Source organism: Poecilia reticulata, linkage group LG19, assembly GCF_000633615.1.
Source record: "Poecilia reticulata strain Guanapo linkage group LG19, Guppy_female_1.0+MT, whole genome shotgun sequence".
In the NCBI taxonomy this organism is placed as follows: domain Eukaryota; kingdom Metazoa; phylum Chordata; class Actinopteri; order Cyprinodontiformes; family Poeciliidae; genus Poecilia; species Poecilia reticulata.
The window spans coordinates 2,497,285-2,524,803 of NC_024349.1; the positions used below are offsets into that span (position 1 = coordinate 2,497,285).

At 38.9% G+C, this 27,519-nt stretch overlaps 3 protein-coding genes across 5 annotated transcripts in view; all 3 read left to right on the top strand.

The window, feature by feature from the left end:
• The window catches only part of capn15 (calpain 15), a 54,589-nt gene extending 45,868 nt beyond the window's left edge, over nt 1–8,721 (top strand). For all 3 annotated transcript variants that reach the window (XM_008436407.2, XM_008436406.2, XM_008436405.2), the window contains 5 exons: nt 1,271–1,432; nt 1,512–1,747; nt 2,200–2,369; nt 3,401–3,579; nt 5,505–8,721. In XM_008436407.2, coding sequence (XP_008434629.1) covers nt 1,271–1,432; nt 1,512–1,747; nt 2,200–2,369; nt 3,401–3,579; nt 5,505–5,682 — 925 coding nt within the window. In that variant the 3' untranslated portion in view covers nt 5,683–8,721. The remainder of the gene's footprint in view (nt 1–1,270; nt 1,433–1,511; nt 1,748–2,199; nt 2,370–3,400; nt 3,580–5,504) is intronic.
• Nucleotides 8,722–10,771: 2,050 nt separating this feature from the next.
• On the top strand, nt 10,772–22,049 carry LOC103481121 (putative protein MSS51 homolog, mitochondrial). Its single transcript, XM_008436414.2, has 7 exons — nt 10,772–10,976; nt 13,661–13,828; nt 14,626–14,775; nt 16,186–16,310; nt 16,922–17,485; nt 21,089–21,182; nt 21,326–22,049. Exons 2-7 carry the CDS (start codon nt 13,671–13,673, stop codon nt 21,534–21,536), a joined length of 1,302 nt encoding a protein of 433 aa, XP_008434636.1. The 5' UTR covers nt 10,772–10,976; nt 13,661–13,670; the 3' UTR covers nt 21,537–22,049.
• A 1,906-nt stretch (nt 22,050–23,955) lies between these two features.
• The window catches only part of LOC103481122 (putative protein MSS51 homolog, mitochondrial), a 6,743-nt gene continuing 3,179 nt past the window's right edge, over nt 23,956–27,519 (top strand). Inside the window, exons 1-3 of the mRNA XM_008436415.2 lie at nt 23,956–24,458; nt 25,620–25,769; nt 26,476–26,600. Coding sequence (XP_008434637.1) covers nt 24,442–24,458; nt 25,620–25,769; nt 26,476–26,600 — 292 coding nt within the window. The 5' untranslated portion in view covers nt 23,956–24,441. The remainder of the gene's footprint in view (nt 24,459–25,619; nt 25,770–26,475; nt 26,601–27,519) is intronic.

Genomic DNA, 27,519 nt, shown 5'->3' on the forward strand with positions numbered 1-27,519 from the left:
CTTCCTTCCTTCCTTCCTTCCTTCCTTTTTTGTGCCCTTCCTTCCTTATCTGCCTCCTCTCTTCTGTCCTTCCTTGTTCCTTATTTCCTCCATTGCATCTTTCCCTCTTTCCTTTCTTGTCTCCTCTCCTTTGTGTCCTGCCTTTCCTCCTTCCTTCTTCGTCTCCTATATTACTTCTTTTTTCTTTATTTCATCCTTGCCTTATTTTTTCCTTTCTTCTTTCCTGTATTTCTTCTTTGTGTCCTTCTTTCCTTTATCTCTTACTTACTTACTTACTTACTTACTTACTTACTTACTTACTTACTTACTTACTTACTTACTTACTTACTTACTTACTTACTTACTTACTTACTTACTTCCTTGTCTCCTATATTTATTATTTGTGTCCTTCCTTCCTTCCTTTCTCCCTAACTCACTCACTAGTTTAAGGCAAAGGGGTCCAAAGTGCGGTCTGGGGGCCACCTGTGGCCCTTGGACTCATTTTGTGCGGCCCCCAACTGGAATTAAAAAAATGACACATTTGTCAAAAAATTTAAATTTTGAAAAATTTATTCTGAGATTAATCACAAAAATTCTGAGTTTTTAGCAGAAATTTACTCCTTTTTCTATCTACACTTTTGTAAAAAAAAAATTCCTTTTAAGTTTTTAATCTACAATAAATACCAGGTGACTTTATTTCCTTGATTTTAGGTTATTTTTTGGTCCATGACGACTGTTGAGTCTAAAATTTTGGCCCTCATGACAGAAAGTTTGGACACCCCTGGTTGAAGGGAGAAAGACAAAACAGCCACGAGTCCGTTTCTTTTTCACACGTTGAGTTCAGCGCRGCTGTTTCGAAACGTTTCGGTCCAGACGAGAACAGCGTCGCCCCCGTTTGGTTCTGCTCCACATTCCTCCCGACAGACAGACCTGCTGCCTGCATCTGTTTTGACACTTTTGTCTCGGAAACTGTAAGAGCTTGTCATGTTGATGAGCAATTTGGCTCCACTGATGAGCATCAGGTGGACAGATACAGTTGATGTTGATCAGCGCTGGCATCCTGGAGGCCAAAGGAGGCGATAAAACTGAAAGGGAAAGAGAAACCCAGAGATGTGTTCGCCTGCAGATCAAGATTTAAAAGAAGATTGGAAAAAAAACAGGAATGTTAGAAAGGCAACTAACAATTATTTTAGCTCGATTCTGATTATTCTGACGATTAATCGATTAAGGATGAGAAATTGGTCAATTACTAATTTTCCAAACACGTTTTTGTTTTCCTCGTCTCCTCCAGATACTTTGACTCAGTCGACATCTGTAAGATCCACTCCGACTGGCAGGAAGTGCGTCTGCAGGGCTGCTTCCCCAGCAAAGCCAGCGGCCCGGTCACCGTCACCGCCCTCACCGTGTTGGAGCGCACCGCCCTGGAGTTCGCTCTCTTCCAGGAGGGAAGCAGGTAACCTCACCCCCATCATCATCCCTTCAACCTCACCCGAGCTCCGTCTGACTCCGCCCCCCCGCTGCCTCGTCTCCAGGCGCTCGGACACGGCCGACAGCCACCTGCTGGACCTCTGCATCATGGTGTTCCGCGCTTCATTCGGCAGCGGCAACAAGCTGACCCTGGGCCGCCTGTTGGCCCACAGCAAGCGAGCCGTCAAGAAGTTCGTGGGCTGCGACGTGATGCTGGAGCCGGGGGAGTACGCCGTCGTCTGCTGCGCCTTCAACCACTGGCAGATGAACGTGAGCGGGACGGGAGCTCCGCCCACGCCCAGTAAGACTTCCTGCCACGATATTAAATTCTGATGAATCGTTCCGGAAGTTATCGCGATTAATGACAATATTGTTCAACCAAGAACACATTCTTTCAATAAACTTTAAATTCTGCTGAACATTTAACACTGGAACTGGAAGACATTTTAAATATCCAAACTAAATAAATGAAAGAGAAATAAATATGATGAATCATGAGCACTGCAAAAACACAAAATTTTAATTTTTATCCAGTTTCAAATGTAGATAACTTATTACACTTAAGAAATTGCAGCATTGCAACCCTTCTTTCCTTCCTTCCTTTCCTCATTTCTTCCTTCCTTCTGACCTCATATTGTACTCCAATATTTCCTAAAGAACCTAGAGAACAGCTCTCTCTCTGGTTTGGTTTCTGTTGTCTGTCTGTCCTGATGAAGCCGTAACCGCGACTCGTCGTTCTGTCCGTGTCCGCAGTCTCCAGTCCCACCAGTGGGGCGGCCCGCCGGCCCAGCCACGACTTCCCCGGCTACATCCTGGCCATCTACAGCTCCCGCCAGGTGATGGTGGAGCAGGTGGAGGCCACGCCCACCACGCTGGCCGACGCCATCATCCTGCTCACAGAGAACAAAGGAGAACGACACGAGGTGAGACTCGCCTCACCGACCCAAATAAAGAGAACATTTCTGTCTTTATCCGGTTGGAGAAGCTTTGACCTTCACCGTTCTCCATTTTGGTTTTGATTTGACCTTCACTGAACATAAGTTAGCAGTATGTCTCCTCTGGTTTGTTGCTTAGGGTTTTTAAAAAGTGTTGGATCTTTAATTTAAATGAGTTTATGTAGATGTGAAAACGTGAACATTGTGTTAGCGAGGTGTTATCAGTTTCTACGTGTTTTGCTAGCTTGACTGAATTCCTGTTAGGGACATTTCTCTCTCCAGAGTGTCGCTAAACTTGTTGGATCAGTTTCAACATGAAGATAAGCTCTCCTGAATCATGCAAATGGTTATTTTGGAATTTGAATCCATAGAATATTGGATAAATTTGTAAAAAAAAAAAAAAAAAAGTTCTTCACTTTGTTTCCTTCCCTCTTTTCTGTATCAGGTTATTTTGTGTCATTTTAAAGGCCACTCTAACACAGAAACTTCTTCCTTCGCTCGTGAACAAATATGTTTCGAGTGGCGTGTTTTTTTTTTTTAAGATGTTTTAAGCTTCTCAACACTTCTGAACTGTTTTTCTTTTAAAATAAATAACCCTGGGTTCAGTTCCCAGCAGCACTCTGTAGCTACTACCCGAGCAGCAGCGTTTTTACATCGTATAAAGATACGAGTTCTTAGCCTGCTGTAAATAATTCAGGATGCTTTTTGTGAAGAACACAGTTCTTTTGTTACAGAGACGATTTCTTGGAAGAGAAATGCTGTTAATGAGTAATCTGATTAGAGATGGCAGCTGCACAGTTGAACACTATTTAATCAGCTTTTTAAGATGTATAATTCGCTTAAAAAGTAGATTATCTGCAATGTAAAACTCCAAGGTCTTTTTTTAAACACATTAATATAAAGAATTTGATGTTTGATTAAAAATCCTCTTTGAAACATGAAGTTTTGAAGCCTCTCTTGCATCAGTGACAAACTCTTTGTTCAGCCTCCACCTAACCTAGCGTGCGATGCATCCTCAGGGTCGTGAGGGCATGACCTGCTACTACCTGACCCATGGATGGGCGGGGCTTATCGTGGTGGTGGAGAACCGCCACCCCAAGTACTACCTCCATGTTTCCTGTGACTGCACCGACAGCTTCAATGTGGTTTCCACGCGCGGCAGCCTCAAGACCATCGACAGCGTTCCACCTTTACACAGGTACACACACACACACACACATACACGTTTTTAAGAAACATGAGGACGGAAGGCAAAAATAGGACAAATGGGTACATGCCTCTCTAAAGGGTCTTAGGCCTGAGAATCAAATGGTCTTCATGCCATGCTTCCAGGAAAACATTTATCTGTTACAAGTTTTTATTTCTGCCCATATAATGAGCTTTAGTAGCTACATTTATACCTAACCCAGTGGTGTCCAAACTTTTTGCCATGTCAAAATAGTTCATTTGAAAGCACCTGAGGTTCTAAAAAAAGTAATTGAAAATTTACTTTTTGTGATTTTTGTTTTATTTTATTAATAATAAAATAAAGCAGAATTTTAAATTACTGTAGATGCAAAACATAAAGATTTTTGCATGATTGTGTTATAAGACAGGCTCACAGTTTCAGATTTTTTTTTGGGACTGATTACTTTGTGTTTGAGTAAAAGTAGGTTCATGTTTGTAGTCCTGGTTACGCCATATCAAAGACAAATGCAGAAATGAGACGTTTGTTCATTTGGAATAATTTTCTTTTTGACATTTTGGTCCATAAAATACCAAAATTTCCACTTAATTTTACAATTAAGTTAATCTGACTATGAAATGTTTAAATATGAAATAATTGACGATTTGATGTTAGTCAGTACTTGAGTAGACTAATTAGTGCGACTTTTGCTGTGTCTTCTGCCCAACTCTGCTTACTTTTCAGTAAGATATAGGAGTTTGTTTAAAGGCAACAATACCTTAAAATTGATAAAAGCAGATTATTTCACTTGTAATATGTCTCACGTTATGTTATTATCCAGTTATGTCGGTAATTTTAATTACACAGCATACATTTCACAATAAAGTTGGAAAAGTTTACAATTGTTAATAAAACTTTAATTATTATTACACAAACCTCACTACATATTCATTTCCTCTTTAAGTTATGGAGTAAATAACATAATAAATATGCAGATAAATCATTCAATAAATACATAATAAATTTATGAAGAAATAATTACTTAAATTTAAGTAATTCATTTAATTTTAAAATTCAATATTGTTTGGTTTTTATTCCTACTATTAGCTTTTGGTATTGCTGCCCATTTTATATTTGTCTTATTTTTACTAAACTTAATTTTATTTTCTATTTTATCATTGATCCATCTGTGATGTTGTGTTTGTTGTGAGACACTTTGGTCAGTTGAAGCTGTTGTAATTGTGCTATATAAATAAACTTTGACTTTAACTTGATTTATTTTTCCTCTGGGACAAATAAAGGCTTTTTTAATCTGAACTGACTTCAGATTCACTGACTTCATGTTAAACTGGCAGTTTAACAGGAATATGTACGGTGTTTATACCCATTATGTAAGGAGTAAGTAGAACAAATGTTGCAGCAGTGCTTGTATAAACATGTTGGCCCCGTGGGGTTACAGCTCTGCTCTTCATAATCTTCCTCTGGCTGGATTCAGCTGCTAATGCGTTCAGGTTTCACATTATTATGTTCTCCAGCATTTAACGTGTCATCCAGCCGTACAGACACGCTACAGTCCACATTAATGCAAATTAAACACTGGATATATTTAAAAACTGTTCACTTTTGTAAGAACTCGATCGTTTTATTTCCAGTTGTTTTATCTTGAAATAATTTTAATTTTGTGTTTTCAAGGTTTGGAAAATCTTTGATTTCTGTTTGAATTTCTTGAAAGTTCTGGATGTTCAAACTCCACATTTTTGTCATAAAGTCTAAATCTATCATTTGATTAAATGCCTACATTTGTAAAACCTTTACAGATGAAACCAGATATTTTCATAACCCTACATGATTTTTCTCACTGTCTGAAGTTAAATCAGATTAAAGAACTCCATTATACTTCATCTATGAACCTGCATGAAGCTCAAATTGAAAGCGCTGCTCTCTGTCTCCCCCTGCAGGCAGGTGCTGGTGGTACTCTCCCAGTTGGAGGGAAACGCAGGCTTCTCCATCACCCATCGCCTCGCCCACCGGAAGGCGGCGCAGGCCTCCCTGGGCGACTGGACTCCCACCAAGGCCACCCACAGCCCCCACCTCACCCCTGACATTGACGGGCTGCACAGGCCCAGGCCTCTATGACCCCTGCCCTCTCCACCCCCCACCCATAGACTTTAACCCAACGACCTGTCAGACCACTGAAAAAATCAAGCAATGGTAGAAAAGAGCTGTGGGGAGCTACGAGTTGCAGAGGAAGGCGAGTTTTCTGGTTTTGGAAGTGCATATGAATGTGAAGTCTACAGAGCGTTTACTGGATCTCCAGATTTTATTTTATTTTTTTAAGCCATGTGGAAGTGCCATGTCGGGATGAGAAGAGAGGAAATGGGCAGGATCTAGACCGAGACACCATGGGAAGCTAGCTTCAAGCTAAACTACTGAGCCATGGCCCTGCCCACACTCAGTCACTCACTTCCTCCACAAGTCGTCCTCAACAGGATGCTCACCAGTCCTCAGTGTGGTACATTATGAGCCAAACCCGCTGGGTTTACAGCATAATTAATGTTTCTTTTATATTTAGTCTTACTTGTTTTGTAGCCTGACCTTCACCGCCTTTTCCATTAAGGTTGCAGATGAAGCCATTACTCATCCAGTGCAGTCTGTCCCCACTCAGAGTAGCTCAGGACCAAACTTTGTTTCTGTCATCATGTAAATGTTTTGTAGCAAGCTGTCAGAAAGCTGGATTTAGTGTCCGTCTTTTTTCTCTCCTGTGATTCTGGGACCTTCCGTCTTTTAAAAATGCTGAATAAGGAAGGAAATCTCTGCTTGGATTAGACAACACACAGATCCTTTCTGATAGATTTTCCTCCTGAAAGGAATAGTTCAGAGTTTTTAAAGTGTTTTTTTTTTTTAGATATCTCTTGGTGTTTTCCTGGATCTGCATGGTAAATATGATGGCTAAAAACCAAAATGGACGTCTGCCATTATAAACCTCTCCAGGGTTTCAAAAACACATCATAAATGTTGTTTTTTTATGTCTTTAAATCCTCATTACTGCACAGAACCCTATAATTATTCGCACAGGAAATCGATGTTGGAGGTGGTGCATCACCAATAGTCCTCCTGTGTGAAACTCATTCTGAGAACAAAAAGTGAAGCAAATGAATCAAATAGCTGTAACATCTAGAAAAGCTCAGATCAAAATTTATTGTTGAATCTTTGCACTGCAAAAACACAAAATCTCACCAAGTTTTTTTTTTTTTCTGGTTTCTAGTGCAAATATCAGTACACTTACAATACGACAAAACTAACTTACAAGGACATTTTCAACAAGATAAAGCAGCTTGGTTTAAGTCAGTAATGCATTATGATTGATTTAAAAAGTACTAGGACAACAATCTATTTTCATTCCCACTATAGGGCAGAAAAAAAGCAATTCTCTAGAGATTTGAGAATTGTAATTCCTAGTCCTGAAAATTCTGAATTGATTCAAAATGCTATTTTAATCTGCTTAGATTTGTGTAAAATTATATTGTGAATATTTGATATTTTTATCGAAGAAATAGTCAAGCATCTAAGCTAACAGCTGGTAATTACTGATGAAATTTGATGCAGCATGGAACCTTTTTAAATAGTTTTACATAAATGAGTTTACACTGTCTTTTCCTCATCAGTCACAAAACTTAAACCTAACCTCTAGAATAGAAACGTTGGTTTCTGAATTAAAAATTGTTTCAGAATTGAACTGTGACCCTAAAATTGGAATCACACCAAATTGCTAGCACTGAAAGGTTTGCATCTCTAATTGCCACCCTGTTTCACTCAGGAAGACTGTTGGTGATGCACCGCCTCCAGCTTCCATTTCCTATGTAAATCATTGCAGATGTGAAGGCATAGCATCGTAAAATGTTATGATGTTCTGGATTTGGGTGTGTGATATAGTAGAAATCTGCTTTGGTCTTTGTTAGCCTCAGATGTTTATGCTAAATAAAGAAGCTATGAATTATGTCTGCAGGTGGAAAATCCTGGACTATCCCTTTAAGAGATTCATTTATATCTTTGCTTATAAACTTCTTGTTTACGAGGTAACGTCTCGTTTTAAAATCATGTTGCACTTGAGGTGAAGGTCAGCTTTTATCCATTGTTTGTCAACATGTCACTTTAAGTTTTAGTGTAGCTGGAGAGCACTGAGGAGCTCCACCTGCCACTAGGGGGCGCTCTAACGGAACTGCAGGGACTTCTCAGGCATCTTCTGGGCCGTTCTCCGACAGGAAGTCAGCAACACGACGTTTGGAGACGCCAAAAAAAAAAAAAAAAAACCACAGCTGTTTTAATTCCTGCTGTATTCTCACATCTGCAGTCAAAGCCATCACTCCTCCTGATTGCGTCCCCGTCGCCGTGGCAACACGGCAGCTTCATCAGAGAAACGGGACAGATGAATGCGGTACTAAAGTCAAAGAGAACAACAGCGGACTTTTTTAATTAAGTTTTTGTCTTGCATTTACTTTGTGTAATGGAGGAAACACTTGAAAGCTGATGAGCAAATTTCCTGATGCGTTCATAATTAGTGATTAGTTGTTGTACTATTGGGCGCTCAAACTTTAAATCCTTAACATATTTACTGAGATGAAGAAGAGTTTGTTGTCTTCTTCCTGGTTTAGGGTTTTTTCCCCCCTGTCTTTCATCTTTCTGTCTGTCGGGTTCGGGGCTGTTTGAGTTGTGCAGCTGTGAGCTTAACTGTCTAATTTATTCACACAAGTGATTTGCAGGCATGTTTTCCAATGAATGCTGATGATTAGCTGAGTTCATGAATGATGGAGAGTTGGGATGAAGTTTGGTTTAGATTGAAAAGAAATGAACGAACACTGCAAAGATAAGGCACCTCAAACTTTTAATGTCGTCAGATTCGCTCTTCTTTTATGTCTTCTTTTCTTTTTTCGTCATCTTCTGTTGAGTTGTGTTGGAGGCGCCCCCTGCTGGTGAAAAGTGGTTGGTCCAGCCAACTTAATGCCTTTTCTCTCATTTTTCCTCCTTGTAAATTGTACAGACTGCAAAATTACAAAACTTGACATATTTGAAAATAATAAGAGAAAAAATGAGCTGATCCTTTTAAACTTGTAAAAACTTTACAGTATGATAGTAGAGCTGAACAGAAAAATAACCTGATATGAAAAAAAAAAAAAACAAATGCTGACGAATGTGATATATATTTTAGTGATTTTTTTTCGGGGGGAGTGGGTTGGATTATGAACAGCTGTATAAATCTGTACGTTTAATTTTCAATCTCAGGTTCCGATGGACCAAATAAAAAATTTTTGTAATTAAAAACGAGTGTTGGCAGTTATGTTTTACAACTGAACATCGTCTGTTCAACGACCACAGGATGCGTATTTAATAAATGAGAATCTACTTGTTGCTCCAAAGTGAAATACGATAGTGACATAATCATACTATTCTACTTTTCTTCAACTAGATCTATACTTTCTGTCAACACTGCAAAAAAAAAATACAAATCTCGCCAAGTATTTTTGTCCAGTTTCTAGTGAAAATGTCTTAATACATTTGAAATAAGACAAAACTGACTTGCAAGTAATTTTTCAGCAAAATATGGGAGCTTGTTTGTTTTAAGCAAATAATTCCTTAATGTTGAATCATTAAGAAATGATTTACAATTTAATATAACTTATCATATTAAGAAATAAAACATTGCACTAGAAACCAGACAAAATTCTTGCTAAAATGTGTTTTTTGCAGTGAAGAGGAGTTGCATGAACTTTTGTAATTGCCAGTTTTAACCCCAAATCATCAGGGATCTGCTAGGAAGAAGGAGAGATTTTATTCTATTTTATTTTCTAGTATCACACATTAAAAGCACACATCAAAAATCAACAAAAGAATGACTTCACTACTAGAAAATCAAAGTTTACATAATTCAGTCTTGAGTCAGAACGTCTTCTATGCACCACAAATCTGGAACAAAAATGCTCAAACAGAACAATCTACCTGTTTGTTACAGAAGACGAGACGCTAACCAGTTTTCTTCATACATGCTAGGCTACATGACAAGGCGGCACTGTCTCCATGGTTACCAATATAAAAATATTTGGTAATTATACACACTTATAAAGTTTATGAACGCCAAACTTCTTACGTTGTAAAAAGTGTCCGCTGTAAATCCGCGATGACACCGAGGCTGACAGTCATTATAACTGTCCATCGCTGCCGTATCTTTCATTAAAAGTTATAAAATGAAATTAAAACTTTGGTTTACGTCCTTGTCTATTTATGCAGTCGACTGCATAGCATCATGTGGCCATTTTTAAAAAATGAAATCAACTAAATAGAAGCGATATTAGGCTACCGGCTGTCGGATTTAAGACTAGCTTTAAAGGAGCGTATTGTTTGTCTTGGTTCGTCATGGCCGGGTTCTGACGTCACGTGCTGCGTTCACATTGCTCACACCGTTTTTTTTGTTTGTTTTTTGGGTTTTTTTTTTTTTTTGCTTAGTGCGACCTATATCTGATCTTTCTATGATAGTCTAAATGACACAAGTCGATTTTTTTTTCAAATGCGATCCAGGCCCCTTGGATATCCAATCTGTGTGACGTGAATCCTAACGGCCTGGTCCTGAACATCATCGATACTCGACAAACGTCACTATTTTGCGTCCTGACACACGCAGACGGGAATAAAAACAACCATGGGGGACAGTAATGAGGATGATTGTTAATGTTCTGGCTCCGGTCGGACAACAACTTCAAAACCGCAAGCTAAGCTCCACCGTTAGCATCCGTGTTTACTTCCGCAAACTCTGAGCTCTACTTCTTTTTTTTTTTTACAGCTGTTGGGAAAACACTGAGCACGCTCTCTATGTGTGACGTTATTGCGCCCTCTACTGCGCATGCGGGACATTTTTAGCTCGTTTGCGGTCCTCACTGGAGATCACATACAAATCGCATATATTTGGAACTGTGAACGACCACGGCAAAAAAAAAAAAAAATTAAAATTCGATTTCACAAAAAAAAAAAAAAAATCGGAATTGGGTCACTTCCGGTTGCAGTGTGGACGTAGCCTACGTCATCTGTTTTCTCTTTGGACTTCCAGGAATGTTTTCCAGATAGGTCTGAGTACTTCTTTCTATCTTTGTCTCTCTCTTCTTTGTCTCCCACCTTCATCCAAAGCAACCCCCTCCCTCCTCCTCCTCCTCCTCCTCCTCCTTCTCCTTCTCCTCCTCCTCCTCTTCCTCTCTTCAACATAGCAGACACCCCCTTGACCTCAGATGACAGCAGAGCAGTAGCCCACCCTTCTCCCACTCCTGGTGGGTAAAGTCTTCCAGACCCCTGCAGACGCACACCAGCAGGACTTCCCTTTCTTCTGCAGGCTGCACCAACGCCAGCCGGACTCACCTGGAAAGATCTCGGCTCGTCGTGAACAGAAGGTTTGACGCCTTCCAGCTCTCTGTCTGTCTGTCTGTCTGTCTGTCTGTCTGTCTGTCTGTCTGTCTGTCTGTCTGTCTGCTTTCTGTCGCCCATCCTTCATGCTAACGGGCTGGAACTGACAGGTCAGGGTGAGAATGTGATAATCCAGCAAGCAGCTCCTCAAAGGAAGGGATCCGTGTCCTGAGAGGAATAACTGCTTGGTTTCTTCTCAACTATCCACTGGTTGAATTTTTTTTTCTTATGACTTATGGGACTTGCACTGCAAAAACACAAAATCTTACCCAGTATTTTTGGTCTAAGTAATTACTTAATATTGATGAAAATGTTTCAGTTTAAATGTCTTCCACTGGCAGAACCTTTTCATCGATATTATTGACTTAAAACAAGTTTCTATATATTGCTGAAAAGTTACTGTTAAGGCAGTTTTGTCTTACTTCAAGTGTACTAAGATATTTGCAGATATAACTTAAAAAATACTTGGTAAGATGTTGTGTTTTTGCAGTGCGAGTCTTTAGAGTCGGTCCTGAGGAATTCAAGATCCAAAGAAGATAGTTTTTAAGATGAAACAAGTTTTAAATATTAACACCACAAAACAGAAAATCTTACACATCTTAGTGTTTTGCCTAGTTTCTAAATAATTACTTAATATTGATGAAAAAGTTCCAGTTTTAAGTGAAAATAATCTGCCAGTTAAACTGGAATTAGACTAAATGTCTTCCACTGGTAGATTATCTCACTTAAAATGTGCACTTTTTCTTCAATATAAAGGAATTATTGACTTAAAAGAAGCTCCCATATTTTAATGAAAAGTCACCTGTAAGTTAGTTTTGTCTTATTTCAAATATACTAGGGTACTTCCATGAAAATACTTGATAAGATTTTGCGTTTTTGCAGTGAATATAGTTTTAATCGTTGCTCTTATTGGTAATTCTAATTTAATTTCACCAAATCTTGATGCTTCCCTGGATTTCTTGGATGGACGACCTCTGCCACGGACACAAACACGCAGTGACCGCATGTCAAAAAATATCACTGGAAGTGATTCATTTGGACGGTGATGGTTTTCTATCCTCAGCATCATGAAACCTGAGAGGAGATGGCAGAAGGTGGGGCTGCTTTTAAAAAATATGAGCACAAGGTTTCAGACATGCAGAGATTAAATGTGTGTGCCTTGGAAATCTCTGCAGGCTGAGTTTATTAATAGATGTTTTGCTGCTTGGCTGAAATCTTATACTTGGTAATAGAAGAAACAATCAGAAAACAGGCATTTTAGTGTGCAGAATGTTTTACATCAGGAGTAGAGACTTTTAACTTTTCACATTATAACTCCAAATAATTGTAATGTATTTTATTTGAAAATCCTGAATAAATGCCATCTGGTGGCATTTACTTTCAGGATGCCAGTAAATAGAATCTGTATTTACACAAAACTCAGAAAAAATTCACGACTAGATGAGAAAGAACATTATTTTCTCTTTTTAGAGGAAAAACGGGAAATGTGAGCTTTCAGAGCATGCAGCTGGAATTACAGAATCATACGTGAGATATCTGTAGATATGGAGGCTTTTCCACTGAATCTGAGTGAAAATATTCAGTTTTAAACTCTTTAAAAAGCCATTTTGACCTCTCACAATTCATAATTTATTACTGCCTCCATAATTAGATCAGAGGCCGACGACTGGAGGGCCGACTGCAGCTCCCTCCCAACTTTACGACCTTTCAGGCGACTTCAAGGGATGGAGAACATGTGAAAGTCACGCAGTGAAAATGTCGTCTAGAAATGTTTAAGATTCATTGGGATCGGTGCACAGAACTGTAGTGTTTTATATACACTGTAAAACATTTGAAAATGAAAACCCACCTGCTGCCTGGAAAATGCAACAAGAAAATTATTTTGGTTTTAACTCAGAAATTAAAGTTCATGAAGTTGATTTAACAACACGAGACAAGTCGACTAATCATTGTTTGTTAAGTTTGTTAATCTTGAATTGTGAGTTTTAACTTAATGCTGAAATTTAAACTGAATAATTATTTCACAATATGCAAGAAAAAAAACTGTCCTAACCCAGTTAAAGAGCCACATTTCTCTATTATTTTACTCACAATATCAAGTTATAATAACGACGTATTTTACTGTAGGATAATTAAAATTCTTGTTTCAAATTGAATGAACCAAATTTCTGATCTGATGATGAATTTTATGAAACATCTGAATGAATTCAGCTCAGAAACATTTAGTGTGATCAGGACAAGAGTCAGATCAACGTAACGCACTTCCATCTCAGGAGACAGAAACACGCCGCTAAGCATTCTGGGAAATAGTTCCCAGTCCTGTCTTTCAGTTTTTTTAAGTGTTAACCTAAAAACTCCAGTTTATTCAACTCTTAATAAAAAGTTAACACAACTTATTGTAAGTTTATCTTTCACAAACTCACACAATTTATTTGTCTTAAAGAAAAAAAAACAGTAGACACAACTAAAATGCGGCTCTGATGTTTTACAGTGTGGATCCAGTCAAATTAAAATGACCTTTTGTTTAATAAAGTCTGTTTCAGCAGAGTTTCTTCCTGGAGCGTTTTCACCTCTGACACAGTAGAACCCAGTTAGAGGCTGAGGAAGGACAGCAGGACAGCAACCCTAACAATAAAACTTATATCAATGTTTTGATAATTTTCATCCCCAGTGGGCCCAACATGGCATCCCAGACCCCAGCGCTCCCACAGTCCTTCTCTCCTGGGACAGACAGCGTCTTCTCTGACCAGTCGGGCTTCTATTCACTCGACTCCAATGTTCCTGGACTCTCTAAGGTGATTCTCAACCAGCTCAGCATGAAGGACTTTGGAGAATACAGGTAAACCCTGAGAGGAAGCGACTCCAGTATCTCGTTTTACTTCGTCTTCATTTCATTACACTGCAAAACCACAAAATCTCACCAGGTATTTTTGGTCCAGTTTCTACTGGACCTTCCAGTGATATTTTTTGACATGCGGTCACTGCCTGTGTGTCCGTGGCAGAGGTCGTCCAGCCAAGAAATCCAGAGAAACATTAAGATTTAGTGAAATCATCAAGAATTACCAATAAGAACCACATTTAAAACTATATTCGCTGAAAAAATGCAAAGTTTTACAAATTATTTCAGTGAAAATATCTTAGTACATTTGAGATCAGACAAAACTAACGTACAAGTAGCTTGTCAGCAAGAGATAGGAGCTTGTTTTAAGTAAATAATTCTTTCATATTGGTGAAAAAGTTGTTGTTCCACTGGTGTCGTTACCTAGCAACCCCAGCCAAGCCCAGCCCGTTACCTAGCAACCCAGTTCTAGTTCCACTGGCTGATTATTTCACTTATAACAATACATTTTCCCGTGTTAGAAGTGAAATAATCTGCTAGTGGAACCAGAACTGGGTTGCTAGGTTACGGGCTTGGCTTGGCTGGGGTTGCTAGGTAACAGCGCCATTGGAACTACAACTTCTTCACCAATATTGAGGAATTATTAACTTGAAACAAACTCCTATGTTTTACTAGTAAGTTAGTTTTGTCTGATTTCAAGTGTACTGAGTTATTTGCACTGAAAACCAGACAAAAACTTGGTGTAATTGAGTTTTTCTTTGCAGTGCAGGAGTCGATAATTGTCTGATTTTCATCAGGGCTGCTGTGGAGGGAAAGACTAAAGGACTCTGGTTCCGCAACTACAAGGAGATGTTCCAGAAGATGGAGGAAACCTTCAAGTTCTGCGCCGGCTGCAACAAACTCCCGGAGCGTCTCGCTGAGGGACAGACGCTGAAGCGCTGCGTGAAGTGAGTGCAAAGCCCTGAATGTCATCGCAGGGTATGATGTTGTTGTGTTGCAGCCCAATAGCTGTCATGTGTGAAGTATTACCAGCTGCCGTTGCATCAGCTGCACAATGATAAGCCAGCGAACGCTGCAGAGGTGGACAGTGGCCAGGCGCGAATATAGCAAAGTTCCCGGACTGATTCATCTGTCTGCCGTTCTGCACTCAGAGGAGCTGGATGCATTTTAAATATCACATCATTTGGGTGAAGGTGGAAAGAACAGAAAGTAAACATGATGGACGACTGTCTGTCGGTGCCTCAGGGTGATTGTGTCTTATTTCTGTCTCTTCTCTGATACATATTCGAGTTTCAGCTGCACTCGACTCGCATTAAACTTAATGTTAGCTGAAGCCATTTAGAGAAGCATCTGTGGTTTAGGAGGAACTATAAAAGCTGCTATGTGGAGCCGTCAGTTCCTCTGGGGTGAGACCTGCGACCCACAAGCCAACAGTTCACGTCTCTGACTCTGTTTTTCTATATTTAGAATCAAGAAAGTGACCAAACAGGCTTTCGGTCAGCAACAGAGTCTCTTTTCTGCTACCTTCATCATCCTTCAGCTACAAAGAGAGGAGAGGAGCAGCAATACTGAAACATAGTTTTACTCAAGTAACAGTAAAAAGTAGCTGTCCAAGAAATTACTTTAGTGTATAAAAAGGTATTTGGTAAAAAGTCGACTCTAGTACTGAGTGAATGATAAAATTATCAATCATTTAATGTTTAAAAATTACATCAACAGACAGACCAAATTATAAAGTAGAGTGGAAATTCAGGTATTTTATGGATAAAAATGACAGTAATTCATACAAGTAGCAAAAAATAACAAAAAAAAAAAAAAAAATCCAAATCAGTTTCTTTGAATAAAACATTTTATGAAACTTTAATAGAAACTGCAGGTGTGTGTCTGGTGAATTTCTGCTTAAAACATGTTTGTTTTTCATTCAGTGGGTAGAAAATCCAGAAATTTTACTCAAGGAAGAGTCAAAATACTTCAAAATAAAATCAGTCAAGTTGAAGTAAATAGTACAGCGTAGTAAAAATACTCCTAAAAGTAATTTTCTGCAAAAAAGTTACTCAAGTACATTTGAGTAAATGTAACTAGTTACTCCCCAACTCTGGCTATAAATAATCCTCCTATGAGCGACTAAAGACAAATATGAGAAAAAAGATAAGCTTCCTTAAGCAGGTCTATAAAATCATTCTTTGATAAACAGTTGCTCAGTTCTGCCTGTTTTGAGCTGTTTTAGGGCCTCTGTCTCTTTAATAAGCTCCTGCTGGCGGGCTGCAATCAGATGTGTAACTATACATCTTTAAAAAGCTTTTGTAGAAGAAGTTAGGAGTGTTTCCTGGTTTTTGTTGTTTGTCGTCGCCTCTCAGGTGTTTGAATGTGTACTACTGCACAAAGGACTGTCAGAAAAAGGACTGGCCTCATCACAAGAAGGTCTGCAAAATCCTGCGATTGGTGGCCATTGACCGGTTGGTGGAGTGGCTGATGTTCACTGGTAACAACTATATTGAATACAGGAACATTTTAAATCATTTGTAAATATTTTTGTACAGTGGACCCTCCTGAATAGCTGAGATCTGCAGAACTTTTGTTTGTGAACATCATGCCACACACACCGAGATCTGCAGCTGTGCTGACTGCGGTGAGCAGAGCTGCGCCCCACGCTGACTGACTGCATCTTGACGCCTAAAACAAAATCATGTTGAACCAGCTACTGTTTGAAAGAAAACATTTATTTTTGCCAAAGCAACTCAAGTCTATTCTAAATTACAATTAGCCCTGAAACCTTATAAGTGAATACAACACTTGTAGTAAAGAATTTTTTTGATTTCCATGTGTTTTCTATATTTGGAAAGCTTATAATCCATACTGTAGATAACTCATGGCTTTCTTTATTTATGCTCTATTTAAAAGTTTATAATTTGTCAATTTTTTCGTAAATACTGGAGCCACTTTCCATAGAAAAATCTATAAACAGGTGAATCAGCAAGTAGTCGGGGGTCCACTGTATTTTCTTCTTTCTGCTACTTCACACCAAGTAACCAAACCATCAGGATCGACTCAGACCACAAAATCGGTCATAAATCATCCTGTCTTTCCTTCCAGGAGATCTTCCGTTCCCAACTGAGAAATGGTCCAAAGCACCTGCCGATGTGAAGGGTTGGGACGACTGGCTTCCCATGCAGGAGGGCCTCACCCAAAGTCTGGACAGAGTCCTGTCCAGCGCCAACATGGCAGCTCTGTGGAAGAACGCCGGCAGAACCCGGCCAGACGATGACGACCTGAGACAGTCCTTATGGAGGATTCAGAGCGAGTTCCTATCTCGGGTTCTGACCGTTGGAAGGGCGATTCAGCAGTTTGGGCTGGACCCGTACCTGAAGCCCGTCACCGTTCACATCGTAGGGGCCTCCCACAGCGAGACGATGGGAGCCAGGCTGACTGACTACGACGAGCTGAGCCACATGTTTCCTGGACACCAGGGCATTGAGATAGTGATGGTGGGACCCGAGGTGGTGGACGGCTGCATCGTGAGACCTCCGCTCAGAGCGTTTGGCCCCAAGCACAAGGTGTACATCAGTGCCTATAAGGGCCTCTACCATCAGTTCTGGGAGGACGTGGTGGAGAAAGGGGAGGCAGCCAGGCCAGACGTTGTGGTCGGATTCCACCCAGGTAGGCACTTAAATTTATCTACCAAACAGAAACAAGGACGTTTGTTGGAGTTGTTAACAATCTGAGAGAAGGTTTGGGAGGCCTAGTAACCATGAGAGCCTGGCGACACACTCCAGCTTATTCTGGGGAATCCCAAAAGTGTTCCCAAGCCATAATGGATAAACAGTTCTTCCAGAAAGCTCTGAGTCTGCCTTGTTGTTTTCTCCCAGTCGGACAAACCCAAAGGGAGGCGCACAGCAGCCATCTCAGCTAAGTTAGCAGTGCCTCTATGCTAAGAAGGGATCTTAGCGTGTTTTCACACCAGTCCTGTTCAGTCCTCTTTAATCAAACTCTGGTTTGGTTGCCTAGAGAGTCTGTTTCTGCAGAGGTGTGGATGCACAATTAAACTCTAAAAACCTTCCATCTGCCTTAAAACATCGGCGTCTGTTGGGTTGAAGTGAACTCCGCTGTGGTTACAGTGCATAAATGAACTGGAAGCTGCTCCAAAAGTAGGACGTATACTAGTGCAGGGCATTCTGGGTAACTACAACTAAAACAAACACCAGAGTCAGATAGAGAAATGACTCAGCCAAGAACAAACAAGAAATCCTTCAACCACTAAAATCTGACGCCCCTCCATTTTTATTTATGTTTTGTGAAGAAGGAAGTTGTGCTCAGTGTCTCCAGAGGTTTTTGTGGTTGTGGTTCTTAGTGCAGCGCCACCGCAGGTGAAGGGGGGAACTGTTTCTATCCATGTGTCAGGATGAATATCAGAGCTTAGACGGTAAAGTAAGAGATTTGTGTTTTGATCCAGGTCATCCCCATAACAAGAAACCGGAGCAGTGCTGGTTACACCGTAGATGATCCCCCAAACTCCTGCTTGTCAAGAAGATGCAACCGTGAGGTTCCCACACCAGGACTTCCTGTCCATAACTGTGTGTTGAGAACCTTTCCAAGAACACTAGAGTCTGAGGAAGACATTAAACCCAACGGTTTTTAAATCAGTCTGTAAAGATGTTCAAAAGACTAGAAGTCTGGTTAGAAACCGTCAGCCATCTTGATTTCCCTTTGGTCCTACTTGCATCATTCTTTACTTGAAGTAGACAGAAGCATTGAAAAACGTTTAGCTAACTGGACGTGACCTGTTCATTAGGCTCCTGGAGGGGATTCAGATGATTTATGGCAGCAGCTGGGGGAGAGTTTGGCTGGCAGTCACCAGACTCAACATATAAAATAAATGGCCCTTCAGCTATGGGAGGCTTTTGGAGGTGACTGTGGCTGTGTGGATAGAGTAGTTGTCTTGCAGTCGGAAGAGGTTCGATTCCAGCGTGTCGATGTGCCTCTGGGCACTTCACCTTGAACTGCCCACCGATCTGCGTATAAATGTGAGAGCGTTTGTGAGTCTAAAGCACTTTTAGTGTCAAAATGACTGGAAAAACGCTACACAAGTTCAGTCCATTTACCATTTTGGGTCATCAGGTTATCCACAGCAGGTTCAAAGGTCATGTTGTTGGTCAGTTTGATGGACTGTCAAACTCATCCTCATAATATTACAAAAATAATCTCCTACAAGAATAAAGTCTAAACTTTTTTATTTAAATATTATGACTTTATTCTTGCAGATTTTGATTTTATTCTTGTGACTTTGTTTTTGTAATTTTATGACTTACTCTTGTAATTTTGTAACTTTATTCTCCACATTATTATTATATTATGACTGTTCTCATAATTTTATTACTTCAGTTTCAAAATATTTAGACTTTATTCTGATAAGATTCCGACTTTATTGTTGTAATTTTCTGACTTTATTTTTTAAATATGACATTATTTCGTATTTTTACTTTATTTTTGCATTATTTTGACTTTATTCTCATAATATTATGACTTTATTCTCGTATTTTTTGACTTTATTCTCATATGACTTTATTCTCATAATTTTCAACTTTATTCTCATAATATTATGACTTCATTTTTGTAATTTTTCAACTTTATTCTCATAATATTCTGACTTTATTCTCTTATTTTTTGACTTTATTCTCATAAAATGTTTATTTTTTCTTGTTGGCTCTAATACTAGAAAATGACTGAAGAAAAACGGATCTATTGGAGGAAAACTGGACAGTGATTTTTGTGTAATTCTACCTCCACAGAACCTCAGCGACACATAAAATGCTCTTTATTCCCCACAAAACAAAATAAGAATCTGTTATTATTACCAGCACTGCCATCGACGGTATGGCTGAAGCCCTCAGAGGCGCCAAGCAGCTCCCAATCACTAATAGCCTCTCTGTCACCTTATCTCCCTGATATCTAAACCTCTAAACACTTAATCGCTGTTTAATTTTTCAGAATGACTAGAAGTGTAGCCTCTGGCATCGTAATACCTCGGTGTGCATTATTCACGTCCAAATCCCCTGACCCGTGAAACCATCTGTGTTTCGGCACCAGCTCCTCGCCTCCCTCTCTCCTTGACAACACGGTAACACGAGACTTTATTTCTCTCTGTTGTGGAATCTCGCCCGCCTGTTGTTCATTTGTTGTTTGTCTCTAAGAAGGACGTTTTTAAGCTGACGGATTTGCGGCCGTGGAGTTCGGTAATCTGGTTTGAAGGGCAAAGTTTTTATCGCTCTGCATCCTGCGGCTTGAAAAACATGCAGCTGGTGCAAAGCAGATTCTGGAGGACTTGACATCTGTCTGTTATTATCCCACAGGATTATAAACCCAACCCATCGTGAATGCAGCGTCTCTGCAGCAGCGAACCGTCTTTGGGACGTTTTTCATGTCTTTGTGAAGTTGTTCTGAATGGACTGGACTCGATAACAGATTCTTCTGAGTGATAAATCGTCCCAGAAGTTATCATGATAAACGATAACATTGTTGTTTTGAGATCATTTTCAAGCAAGAGCACATTCTTACAGATCAATAAACTTTAAATGCTGATGAACATTTAATGCTGGTTCTGGAGGACTTTTTAAATATCCAAAATTAATAAACAAAACAGAAACAACAAATAAAATGAATCATGGCGTCTCTGTAAACAAAACTGTCCTTCAAAATAAGAGTTGGTTGAGACCAAATCACCAGACTGAAGACTTTTATCACCCAGAAAAAGAAAAAAATGATTATGCAAGTGAAAACTATTGAGTTTGTTTTCATTTATCATGCAATTTATTGATTTATTGATTATTGTGACAGGCCTAGTTCTGAGAAAACCTAATGAGGAAATACACAGAATATTTTGGGGGAAGTAGCAAACATTTATTTTAAAAAATCTATTTTTTAAATATTTGTTGAAGCTGTCTCCATGTTGTGTCTGTTTGGTATGAGACAGATAATCTGTGAAAAAATAATCAAACTCCCCCGCCTTCTCCAAGTCCCAGCGATAAACAACCAATCAGTGCCAGGAGGCGGGTCTTAGCGCTGTCAATCACCCTCCGTGTGGTTGGTGCTCATCATTTCCCTTAAAGATGTTTTAACCAGAAATTCACCAGAGTCAGATCTGCAGTTTCATAACTTTTATATTGAAAGAGACTCATTTTTATTTTTATTTTATATGTGTTTTATAAATTCATATTTCAGTTTTTTTTTTCATTATTATTTTTTTAATTTTTGTTTTTACCCCAGGTTTCCATGCCAACCAGGGTTTGGTCCAGGGCTGGCTGCCCTCCCTCCTGCTGCTCAGAGACTACAACATCCCGTCTGTCTTCACCATGTTCAGGTAAATCCTGTTTCTGGATCTTTTTCCATAAATCTTACGTCGTGAGATTCTGCTTTCCTTCTCTAAAGCAGCTGATCCCGACCCAGCTGAGTCCAGCTGAGTCCAGCTGAGTCCAGCTTTCAGGAGATGTTTTTGTTTTCCAGTGACACGGAGCTCCAGTATTCCCTGCAGATCCTGCTGGAGCTGGAGATGCACATCAGAGACAGCGGGCCCAATCCGTTCAGCTCCCAGAAACCGGAGCAGGTCCAGGCCTGTCCCAACAAACCGCCGGTCCACTGCAACTCCCACTGCGTCCGCTTCCAGGGCCTCCTGCCTCAGGACGACCTCCAGGGGTCACTTAATGATGAGGTCTGATGAGGTCCCAACCAATGTTGGGAAGAAAATTATGACTTTGTTCACCTATTATCATGGTTTCATTCTCATAATACTCATTATTCTTGTATGAGTCATTGTACGACTTTATCCTTGTAATATTTTGACTTTATTCTCTAAATATTATGACTTTATTCTTGTTATATTATGATTTCATTTTCATGGGACTTTATTCTTCTAATACTATAACTTTATTCCCATAATTTTATGACTTCATTTTTGTAATATTATGGTTTTATTCTCATAACAATCTGACTTTATTATTACATTATTTTTGACTTTATTCTTGTAATTTTCTGACTTCATTCTCATATGATTTTATCCGTTTGATATTATCACTTTAATCTCACATTATTATAACTTATAACTTTATTTCCAATATATTATGACTTTATTTTTGTAATATTATGACTTTATTCTCTTATTATTTACTTCATTCTCACATTACTGTGACTTTATTGTTGTTTGTTTATGACTATTCTCATAATATAATAGTTTCATGTATTTATTTTTTCTGAGTATAACCGTAACACTCGGCTGCACAGTGGCGCAGTTGGTAGAGCTGTTGCCTTGCAGCAAGAAGGTTCTGGGTTCAATTCCCGGCCCCGGTCTTTCTGCATGGAGTTTGCATGTTCTCCCTGTGCATGGTGGGTTTTCCCACAGTCCAAAAACATGACTGTCAGGTTAATTGGTCTCTCCACATTGCCCCTAGGTGTGAGTGTGTGTGTGCATGGTTGTGTGTCTCTGTGTTGCCCTGCGACAGACTGGTGACCTGTCCAGGTGACCCCGCCTCTCGCCCGGTACGCTAGCTGGAGAGGCAGCAGCAACCCTCCCAACCCCACTAAGGGACAAGGGTGTAAGAAAATGGATGGATGGACTCTAACACTCTGTCCTCTGTGGGAGACATTTTGTCTCTTGGAGTCAAACTGAACCTGATTTTTCTCCTCATGATGTTTTAACTAAAGAGTAAATAAATCCCTCACAGCTGATGTTATCAGCAGTTCCCCCTCTGCTGGCAGTCTGCGGTATTGCAGCTGCCTAAATTATTCCTGTCATCGCTCGATGTCTCCAGTTACAACAATTGCAAATCTTACAACAGCTGCGCGACAATGGATCATATATTAATGTACCTTCATATGAAAGGATCAGGATGTGGTCATCTCCTCTAATGCACCTTTCATTATTTGGTCCTTTCTTTACTGCAGCTGTTTTATTCTTTATTGCTGACGAACGTTTAATTGTAGATGTAACTACTCTCTTCCAGCCAAATGGCATTTTCAGTGTTTTAAATTTTAAATGAAATGGAAAACTTGAAATGTGAAAGTGGAAAATAAAGTTTCTTATGTTCCCTGAGATGATGTCTGTGGTGACTACACTGTAAAAGCCACTATTACCTGGTTACAGGTTAAAGTCATTTTTCTACTGACCTGCAGTGACATTTTTAGGAGATTAACATGAAATAACTGATGTAAGCACTGACATTGGTAACGTATCTGAACTTACTTTGTGTTGATATAATTTACTCATTTTATTTTTTATTCTTTAAAAAACACAATTTCCTCCTAACTTTTTGCATTCGTCTGCCTAATTAAATCATTTTGTCTAAATTAAATCAGATGTTATAATTATACGGTGACTTTAATTTGTTGAGATGTTTTTACAGCTCAACTGTCGCTCAAATTCAGCATCTTTTTTTAAATGCTTTAAAAGTTGCTCCTGTGGTTTAATGTTAGCTAAAACCAGCTGATCAGCTCCAATCTGGTGCCTTTTGTGACGTCATCAACCCAAACACACACAAAGCAGAATTGAGTTTCTTTTCTTTAGTGCTTTTTTTTTTTTTTTTTTCAAAACGTTGTATTCTTTGAAATCTCACAGTGGATTTTATCACCTAGATATGTTTTATTCTCAGCGCTCTTTTATTATTGTGGGGAAGAAATGTACAACTGGATGTTATCTTTAATTTTTAGTTGTTTTTTTTTTTTGCTTTAAGTGAGTTTTTGCATGAGATTCAATTGATAATGACATCGTTTCAGTTGGTTGTTGCTGTTGTTTCTGTTTTTCATTATTATTATTAGTTTTATTTTATTTAGTTATCATTGTTTTTGTCTTGGGGCTGCACAGTGGCGCAGTTGGTAGAGCTGTTGCCTTGCAGCAAGAAGGTTCTGGGTTTGATTCCCGGCCCCGGTCTTTCTGCATGGAGTCTCCATGTTCTCCCTGTGCATGTGTGGGTTTTCTCCAGGTACTCTGGTTTCCTCCCACAGACCAAAAACATGACTGTCAGTTTAATTGGTCTCTCCAAATTGCCCCTAGGTGTGAGTGTGTGTGTGCATGGTTATGTGTCTCTGTGTTGCCCTGTGACAGACTGGCGACCTGTCCAGGTGACCCCGCGCCGCCTCTCGCCTGGAACGTTACCTGGAGAGGAACCAGCAACCCCCCTGACCCCACTGAGGGACAAGGGTGCAAGAAAATGGATGTTTTGATCTGTTTTAAACCGTAAAGCACTTTAGTATAAAAACAAACATTTGGTTTTAACTGAGCAATACTGACCTCTAGTGGAGAGAGAGAGTAAAGGCAGGAAAAGTTCACAGATCTGGTTTGAAGCTTATGACTTCTGCAATGTTTTTTTATTATTACACAAATGAAGGCTGTTGTTGTTTAATGGTAATAATAAAGTTTCTTTAAGATAAATTAGTGATCTGGTTGTGCTCATATCTTCCTCCTCTCTGTCAGACGGAGGGTTTTTGTTCTCCTGCAGTCTGGAAACGTCAGACGTTTCCAGAAGCCTGGCAGCAGGTGTTGCATCTGCAGGCCGCTCATATTTCAGCCCAGCAGGAGAAGCGGCTGCGCGGCTGCGCGGCGTCTGTTTTACACCATTAGCAGCTTCAAAATGACGGAGACTCAGAGGTAAGCGGAGCGTTTCGGCCGTTTTCTTCCTCTGCTCCGTGTTTGCTTCAACGTTAAAATGACTGATTGCATGGAGCAACATTTAGATGTGATCTGCAGGTTCCGCTAGATCGCTAAACTAAATCAGAGTTTGGGTCTCTGATTCAGATCGTCATTCTGAACCAGCAGCATTTAAACAGCCTTCACATACAACAGCGTATCTATGAGCTTTTTCTAGAACATTTCTAAGATTAATCTCAAAATGTCTCAGGTTTTCTTCTTCTTTTTTTTTTTTAGCAAATTTTTTACCTGTGAAACTCAGATATTTTCTTGATTTGACTTTATTCTCGCATGTCTTGATTTTTTTCTAAAGCATTTCTGAGATTAATGTCAAAATTGCTGAGTTTTCTTTCAAGCAAATTTAAAATTTTTCAAGCTAAGAAATTTCCTCGGTTTTTTTCTAGAAGATTTCTGAGATTAATCTCAACAGTTCTGTTTTTTTAGTACATTTTTTTAATTTTGAAACTCAAATATCCAATTTTTTCCTAGCAAAATGTAAAGTTTTCTAACTCAGAAATGTTCGTTTTTCCCCTTAGAAAATTTGTTTTAGACATTTTCTGAGATTTCTTTTTTTTTCCTATTTGTTGTCAAAATTTCTTAAATTTATGTCAAAAAAAGAGTTTTTTTCTATGAAAGTTTTGACTTTTCAAGCTCAGAAATTTCCTTACTTTTATTTAGGAAGTTTCTGAGATTAATATAAACATTTCAGATTTTTTCAAAAAGAGAAAATTTTATTTTTCAAAACTCAGAAATTTTCTAGAAAATTACTGTGATTAATTTCTGATATTTTTTTTCTAGAAAGTTTTTGCTTTTGAAATCCAGAAGTATCCAACATTTTTCCTACAAAATTTCAAAGAATAATATCAAAACTGTCTAATTTTTTTCTGTTGAATATTTTACTTTTGAAGCTCAGAAATGTCTTTATTTTTTCTTAGATTAATCTAAAACATGTTCTGAGATTTTTGGCAGAAATTTACTCCCTTTTTCTGTCACAGAAAATAAAGGCCCTAAATATTCTCAGACCATTTATGACTGGGAGGCTTTAAAGCCACATCTTGATTTATTCACCAGTTTGTTTGTTTTGCTCCTTTATTCTCTCGTTTTTGTTTTTGTTTTCTCCAGGACCGTCCAGCAGGCCTCAGGTAAATCTCTGGCCTTCCGCTCGCAGAAGGAAATGTTTGCGAAACTGGAGGAATCTTTTAAAATCTGCGCGTTCTGTGAGAAACGACCTGAACAGCTTTCAGAGTCACAGAGTTTGAAACGCTGCGCCAGGTAAAATTATAACCCAGATTATATCTGAACAAACGAGGAAATACGTCCAGTGAGTGAGAACATCAGGCTAAAAGTCACATTATTGGTAACTCAATTAATAAATCAAATGTATTCTATAGATTCGGTTCATACTAAGGGATTCATCCTGTATGTGTTGCATCTTGAAGCTCCAACTCTTGAAATGGCTTCACTTCATAGTTTAGTAAGTAAAAACAAAGGAAGTTCCCAGTTTTATAGATGGACCCAACCTGGTTTTTTTTACTAAACTTTTGTAGTTTTGCTTGAATTCACTTCAGCTGCATCAACTTCTGGACAGGTAATGTCCACAGGTGGATCTGCTTTATTTGTAGCTTTATTTATAATATTGTGCAGGTTCATTTACTGTATAATTTTAAAAAAATCTAGAAAAGGATAAAAAAAAACAAATTATTTCATGTTCCTTCCTCATTTCCTGCTAAACTGCAGCAGCTCTTGCGATGCTTAAACTTCTGATGGAGTATTATCTTTATTTTAGTACCAGAATCATTGAAATAGAATTTCAATGATTTTATTTTAAACATATACTTCAGAAATCACTGTGGGGACTATGAGGAAGAAATAAATCCCTGAACTACATCACTCTATGTGTAATAAATCTATGTAATACATATATTTGATTAATTCACTGAGCTGCGTCTTTGTGTCCTTTTGTCCATTCACTGTCCAGGTGTCTAAATGTCTATTACTGCTGTAAAGCCTGTCAGAAGGAGGATTGGTCCAAACACAGGAAGTTCTGCCCACAGCTGCGTTTAGCTGCGATTGACAGAGTTGTTGAATGGCTTCTGTTCAAAGGTAATAAATAGTTTGTGACCAAAACCATCTCTTCCAGTTAGCTAACCTTGTAAAAACCAGACGCTTGTTCTTTGCTATTAGCGGCTATAATGCTAACTCTGTATTTTTAAGTGTGGACTGAACGGCTCCGTTTCCATCTGTAAAAGTACTGTTTTGAAACGGCGCAGAAAACCGACATGATCGTTAACGACTTCTTCTGTTCGCTGGTTGGCCTGGTTGAAACTTTTCCGGAGGAATCCAAGTGAATGGGAGAAAGCCCAGACTGTGAAGCAGAGTTGGGAGAAAAACGGAGTAAATTTCCACCTAAAAACTCAGAAAGTTTGAGTTTAATCTCAGAAATTTTCTTTTTAAAAAAGCGGGAAAATTTCTGAGTATCAAAAGTCAAAAATGTTAATCTTTGAAACTGAGTTTTTCTTTTTACTTTTAAAACTTTTAAAACTCAGAAATGTTCTTGTTTTTCTAGAAAGTCTTTGTAGAAAATGTTTGAGAATAATCTCAAAATTCAACATTTTTTTCTAGTTTTTTTTTACTAGAAACTCTGAAATGTCCATGTTTCTTCTAAATAAATTTCTGAGATTAATCTAACCTTTTATCAAAATTTTCCAGCAAATTTTTGACTTTTGAAACTTTTGAAATTTCCTTTTTTTTTTATAAAGAAAATATCCAACATTAATCTAACATTTTCTCAGTTTTTTATACAATTTTTTGACTTTTCAATCTGAGAAATTTCTTTGTTTTTTGTAGAACATTTGTGAGACTTTTGGGCAGAAATTTTCTCGTCCTCTTTGTTTCTCTTTCTACACTGGCCCTAATTTACCGTCACACCGTGTCCGTCCTGACCTCATGGCGGTTCTGACCTCGTGGCGGTTCTGACCTCATGGCGGTTCTCGGTCCATCCTGACCTCATGGCGGTTCTGAC

What these genes read in the sequence shown, in the direction of transcription:
- LOC103481121 (XM_008436414.2), top strand. Translation starts at nt 13,671, where the DNA reads ATGGCATCCCAGACCCCAGCGCTCCCACAGTCCTTCTCTCCTGGGACA. An exon ending in GGAGTGGCTGATGTTCACTG is followed by an intron (nt 16,311 to 16,921) that starts GTAACAACTATA and finishes CTTTCCTTCCAG; the next exon opens with GAGATCTTCCGTTCCCAACT. An exon ending in TGTGGTCGGATTCCACCCAG is followed by an intron (nt 17,486 to 21,088) that starts GTAGGCACTTAA and finishes TTTTTACCCCAG; the next exon opens with GTTTCCATGCCAACCAGGGT.